The 6822-nt window shown below is 39.2% G+C and overlaps 1 protein-coding gene across 1 annotated transcript; it reads right to left on the reverse strand.

Moving 5' to 3' along the window:
* Window positions 1–646: 646 nt before the first annotated feature.
* On the reverse strand, window positions 647–2947 carry LOC120204156 (heat shock cognate 70 kDa protein 2-like). Its single transcript, XM_039204260.1, has 2 exons — window positions 2643–2947; window positions 647–2386 (listed from the first exon to the last, which is right to left on the reverse strand). The coding sequence occupies exons 1-2, from the start codon at window positions 2854–2856 to the stop codon at window positions 654–656; spliced, it is 1947 nt and encodes a 648-aa protein (XP_039060191.1). The 5' UTR covers window positions 2857–2947; the 3' UTR covers window positions 647–653.
* Window positions 2948–6822: the final 3875 nt, after the last annotated feature.

Consider the following 6822-nt stretch of genomic DNA (forward strand, 5'->3'; position numbering starts at 1 on the left):
TCCAGCCGTGCCATCATCGAGCCGAACTCATTGTCAACCAAGCCGAGACAGGATCTCAAAGAATCCGAGGTCTTTAATGCGACCCATGGGTGACCAAGTCACTCCATCAGACCTCCGTACAACAAATGATATGTCATAATTTCTTTATTTATTTTTGTAGGGGTTTAATTTTGATAGATCATCCAAATTATATTTTAAATATCCCTAGTTAATCTTTGACTTCTTTCCGTATAGACTTTATTTATTTTCGAAATCAGTGTAAAAATAAATATTTTTATTTTTTAAAAAATAAAAATAATTGAATCAAAATTAAAGTTTTGGTGTGCACAATTGAACCAGAATCAAAGTCTAGTGTATATAATTATATTACATCAAAAATTATGTATGTAATCGCCATTTTTTCTAACACCCATCAAACCCTAAACCGCGACCAAATCAAACCCTGTTATAACATAAACTGCAATTAAAAATACCGAAGTTACGTACTTGCGAAAATACTGAAAAAGCAAAATATTCATTACTTCATGTGGGTAATATATTCCCAAAAATACATACCGAAGTTTTCAAAACAGAGAGACTCCTTGAAACATAAAATGCATAAGCATGAAACACATAGCACCCAGCAGAAACTGTAACTAGCTTAATATTTTGGTTTAATCGACCTCCTCGATCTTAGGACCGGCACCGCTTCCACCGGCAGGAGGGGCATCATCATCCATGCCGCCACCCATGTCGGCCCCTGCACCTTGGTACATCTTGGCGATGATGGGATTGCAGATGCTCTCAAGCTCCTTCATCTTATCCTCGAACTCATCTGCTTCGGCTAGCTGGTTGCCATCCAACCACTGGATGGCTCCATCAATGGCGTCCTCAATCTTCTTCTTGTCAGTCGGGTCGAGTTTGGATCCAATCTTCTCGTCGTTGATGGTGTTCCTCATGTTGTAGGCATAATTCTCCAGGGCATTCTTGGCTTCAACCTTCTTCTTGTGCTCCTCGTCCTCGGACTTGTACTTCTCAGCCTCTTCAACCATCTTCTCGATCTCTTCCTTCGACAAACGACCCTTGTCGTTCGTGATTGTAATCTTGTTCTTCTGGCCGGTAGTCTTGTCCTCGGCAGAAACGTTCAAGATGCCGTTGGCATCTATATCGAAGCAAACTGTGATTTGGGGTACACCCCTGGGTGCCGGAGGAATACCGGAGAGCTCGAATTTACCCAACAGGTTGTTATCCCTTGTCCTAGCTCTCTCACCCTCGTAAACCTGGATCAAGACACCGGGCTGGTTGTCCGAGTAAGTGGAAAAGACCTGATCCTTCTTGGTTGGAATAGTAGTGTTTCTCGGTATCAAAACAGTCATAACACCACCGGCTGTTTCGAGTCCGAGAGATAAAGGAGTGACATCCAAAAGCAATAGATCCTGAACCTTCTCATTTCCTTCGCCGCTCAAGATGGCAGCCTGAACTGCTGCACCATAAGCAACGGCCTCGTCGGGATTAATGCTCTTGCAGAGCTCTTTCCCGTTGAAGAAATCTTGCAACAACTGCTGCACCTTGGGGATCCTAGTCGAACCACCGACAAGGACAACATCATGGACACTGCTCTTATCCATCTTAGCATCTCTCAAACACTTCTCGACCGGCTCCATACACTTCCTGAAAAGATCCATGTTGAGCTCTTCGAACCTAGCACGAGTAATGGTGGTGTAAAAATCGATACCCTCGTACAAGGAATCGATCTCGATGGTAGTCTGGGCAGTCGACGAAAGGGTCCTCTTCGCTCTCTCACAAGCAGTCCTCAACCTCCTCAATGCTCTAGGGTTCCCACTAATATCCTTCTTATTCTTCCTCTTAAATTCTTGAACAAAATGGTTAACCATCCGATTATCGAAATCCTCCCCACCCAAATGGGTATCACCAGCAGTGGCCTTAACTTCGAAGATGCCTTCTTCGATGGTAAGCAAGGAAACATCAAATGTACCACCGCCCAAATCGAAAATCAACACGTTCTTTTCACCGACACTGGTGGCTTTCTTATCAAGACCATATGCGATGGCAGCGGCCGTTGGCTCGTTAATGATACGCATGACATTAAGACCGGCAATAACTCCGGCATCCTTGGTGGCTTGCCTTTGGGAATCATTGAAGTAAGCCGGCACGGTAACCACCGCATTCTTGATCGAGGATCCAAGGTAAGCCTCGGCAATTTCACGCATCTTGATCAACACCATGGATGAGATTTCCTCAGCAGCAAATTGCTTCTCCTCGCCCTTGTAAGTAACCACAATCATGGGCTTATCACCAGGACCGGCGATCACCTTAAAAGGCCAAAGCTTCATGTCGCTTTGAACCGATGAATCACTAAATCTTCGGCCGATTAATCGCTTAGCATCTGTTTTTTTAATAATTACAAAAAAAACACACAAACTCGGTCACGAAAATTATGCAAAAAATTCCAAAAATTATAAATTTAATTGCAAAAGTGGTATAAATTTCACGTCAACAAAAATAAACAGTGAAATCAACTCTTCTAAATTCAAGCTCATAGAATAATGACGTCATAAATCAGTACAGGCATGCAAAGTCTCAAATCTAAATCTAAAACACAACTTTTTTGAAAAAAAATAAAAGATAAAACATGGATTTACCGAAGACTGTGTTGATAGGATTCATGGCGACTTGATTTTTAGCAGCATCGCCGATTAAACGCTCGGAATCCGTAAAGCCGACGTAAGACGGCGTCGTACGGTTGCCTTGGTCGTTGGCGATGATTTCGACTCGGTCGTGTTGCCATACTCCTACGCACGAGTAAGTCGTGCCGAGATCTATTCCGATCGCCGGTCCTTCTCCTTTTCCGGCCATCACTTAGAAATTTCAACGAAAATCGAAAGATAAAATCGGTAGAAAAAGAAGAAACTTGTTTGTTCTTTTGAACCAAACCGTGTGGTTTAGCAATAAGGGGTAGTGATTTTATATGCTTTAAATTTTGTTGCTCAGGGTTCTGGAATGTTCGGATGGGAAGATGGTGATTTTGAACCCTTGGATTTCAAAGAATGAACGGTCCAGATTTGTCATCTAGATTTTGAAAAAGGGAAGATGCGGTCCACTGCGTGTTTCGGGCGGTGAGAATTTTGATTTTTCTTTGAAGATGTCGGTCATAAGCTTTTGATGGGTATGGACTTTACCATGTTCGTATCCAAACCCGACCCGGATTATGACCTTAATTGTAGAGATAATTATACAGGATGTCCTCAAATTATACCATTCATTCTGAATTAGTTCTGAAAATTTAAAAGATTTTATATCAACCCCCAAACCATGAACCCATTCTACTTTGATCCCTAAATTTTACAATATTATGTATCAATCCTCGAACTATTTGTATTATTCCATTTTAATCATTTTGTTAATATATTGTTAACTCTACTCGTAAAAAAATTGTTTTTTAAGGTCGCGAAATTTAACTTGTGTCCTACAAAATTTTCAAGAGCTTCATAAATAAAGTATTTTTTTCCAAAATGTATGTGTTCAATTTTCATTAACTTAAACATATAAATTTTTTTAACATATTGAAGACACCAGATTTTGTCTTTTTGATATTATATAATATACTTATATTATATAATATATTTTATTTTATTACATATATCGTATTTACATATATATATATTTGTTTTGCAGTCTGTCGGGCCCAAATTCAAGATCACATACGGCCCGACAAATACAAGAGGATCCAACAGAAGGCCCGGTGGGTGATCATCAGCTTCCATGTTGAACCCTAGCGCCGCATCCCTTGTTTCCAGCCATGCAAAGACCCCATGCCTCACGAGTCTTCACTGGTCACGCCTCTCCCCCGTAATTCCTGGCAACAAACCACCTTCGTGGATATGTGAGACTCCAACCCCGGAACGTACAACGCAAGGATCTCGGCATCAACACCAACAACCAACAAATAGAGTTAGAATAGGACTCTGTAACCACATCTAAAAATAGTCTAAAAATAGGATTTTTTTTACTCCTATAAATATCAGTAATCAAACCCACTTGAGGGAAAGAGTTTTTTTTTACACAGTGGGATATACAAATACACGCAAGGTATAGGGAAATACTCGAAAGATCTAAATTTTTGTACTGGTTTTCGAAGCTAAATAAAAAGGTAAAAATGTTACCTCGTTCGTTTCTTTGTTTCGCGTGCATGTTGTTTCTCCTTGGATTTTGAGTGTGAAGAGAGCCGATGAACATTAGGGACCAAGATCTTCTTCCATAGATCTTTGGCTCCTCGAGGCTCGGTTTTAAAAAGTATTTCGATTTTTAAAACATTGAGACATAGGGCTTTCAGAAAAACCAATTTTTTTTGGGGTTTTACCGCCGTTGAACGGTGGCCGCCGCCGTTCAACGGCGGCGGCGAGGCGGTGTGTGGTTACCGGATTCTGGAAAACCCGCCGTGTTCTTCATATTTGAAGAACAGGCGAGAGAGAAATGAAATGGGAGGGGAGGGCTTTTTGATTTCTGAAGAGAGGAATGAAACTAAAAATCGTTTGAGTCACATATGAAGCCCGTTTCAGCCTTATGCCCGACCCGATGAACCTCGGACCCGCGTGTTTTTGCAAGAAGCGAGAGATTTGCGTTTTGGTTCTCCAGTTTCAAAAACGTTTAATTTGGTCCTCTGAATCGATTATTGAACCTGAAATCCTTTTGAATTGACCCTTGAGTTTATTTCGTTTTCAATTTAATCCCTACTATTATTATATACTATATTTTCATTATTACTATATTTTACTCCCTTATTCATCTATATATATCTTATGTATATTTTTATTTTATTTTATATTATATATATATATACATATATATATATATACATAACCATAATTATTTTTATTATTTTAAGTATTATTGATAGCGTATATAAACATATTTTTTTCTTTTATTATTATATGTATATTCTTTATTCTTTTTCATTTACTTTATTTATTTTTATTCTATTGCGTTTCCTTTTTATTTAATACACATTTTATTTGTATTCCTTTGTTTTTATATAGTTTTCATTTCTTTGTTTTTTTGCTATTCATGCATATATGTATATATACATTTATTTAGTATTTTTTTTATTATTTCGTTTCCTTTATCTATCTTATTTATCATTAGTTTATTTGTATTGTCTCCTCTTATTTGTATCATTGGTTTTGTGGTTGTTATATCTTATTTATTTTTCACCCCTCTAAACGTAACGTTTTTTCTTAATGGTCTTCATTCAATTAATCAAGGGTAAGTAATTGTGGATCGTTATTTTACCTTTTAATTTAGATTTATAACTTTCTTAATTAAAGACAACTGGAAATTATGTAGTACCGAAAGGGCAGTCCAAGGGTGCTAACCCTTCCTTGACTGTAACCGACTCCCGAATCCGACACATCTTTGGTAAGACGCAGATCAGGTAAGAAATAAGGTATCCGATCTACCTATTTATTTTTAAATAAATGATCGGTGGCGACTCCAATCCACATTTACCTAAGTCGAAGCCCAATCCCGGGGCCCCAACCGAAAGACGGTTACGACAGCTTGGCGACTCCGCTGGGAAAACAGGTAAGTGAGTCAGGCTAAGGTAATTTCCAGTTGTCTTTTTAATGAAAAGGTAAGTTTAAATTTTAAGGTAACATTTCGATCCTTATTACTTACTTTTGATTATATTTTCAAGTAAATAGTTGTACTGACCGTTTTTTAATGATTTCAGACTTCAAAGTTTTTTTCATCTAAGGCTCTATACCCGAGCTCCAATTCCTATTTTAAGTGGGGGTTAAAGCGACGCCTTCGTGTGAATTTATTCACCGTACGGGCCTAGCAAGTAGCCTTCGGGATTCATATATCTTATGTCTTCGTGTGAATTTATTCACCGTGCGGGCATAAGGGAATGGGTCCCCTCGAGTTTAACTTAGTCAACACAAGCCTGTGATGGGTTTAGGACTAAGGGTCTGGCAAGCCCAAGGGGGCACCGACAAGGAGAACTCGGGTACCGTTTTTTAAACCTAAACCGGGAGACCATGAAGAATTAGAGCCTACCCCGAAACCATGTTCCAAAACTTAGGATATTTTTACCCTAACCATGTTTTTTTTGCGCTTTTTCCTTCCGTCATTTTTTTATTTATTTTGTATTTTTATTTTACTAACGTTTTTGCCTTTGTGTTTGTTCTCTAGCATTTGCATCATTACAAGAGGCTATTGATCCCTAAAAAGCGTTTGTTATACACAAAATAATTTGAATTAATGGACAAAGGTGTTGTAATACAAGAGATCGAAAACGCTGAGGCACGACTATGGTCCGAGAAGGCTCAGAAAGAGAAGGGAGACAGTCTTCAGGGAAACTATGTGTCAGAACTGGTTAGTTATGCCGCTGTCAGCCTGAAACAGAATAATGTCCAAGAGCTGCGAAACATTTGGGACAGTTGAAAGAATGACAAAAAACAGAAGTTCAGCCAACGATATGGTGATATCGCCCTCTTGCTCCATGTCAAGACTGATGAGCCCTTACTCCGAGCATTAATTCAATTCTGGAACCCTGGATATAGTTGTTTCACCTTTAACCAGGAAGACATGGTGCCTACTATCGAAGAGTATACTACTCTACTGCACTGCGAAAGCATCAAACTAGAGAGGGCATATATTAAACATATCAAGAGTCAGCCCTTCAAGAACGGACTGGCCAAGATTGCAGGGGTTGATGAAAAGTGGGTGACTGATCGACTCCGGCACAAATGTAGCGGGGAAGGAATCGAGTGGATCCATATAAAGCAACTAATGAAAAACCACCCTGATGAGTGGAAGACTATA

This window comes from Hibiscus syriacus, unplaced genomic scaffold (genome assembly GCF_006381635.1).
Source record: "Hibiscus syriacus cultivar Baekdansim isolate YM2019G1 unplaced genomic scaffold, ASM638163v2 tig00010533_pilon, whole genome shotgun sequence".
Lineage (NCBI taxonomy): Eukaryota > Viridiplantae > Streptophyta > Magnoliopsida > Malvales > Malvaceae > Hibiscus > Hibiscus syriacus.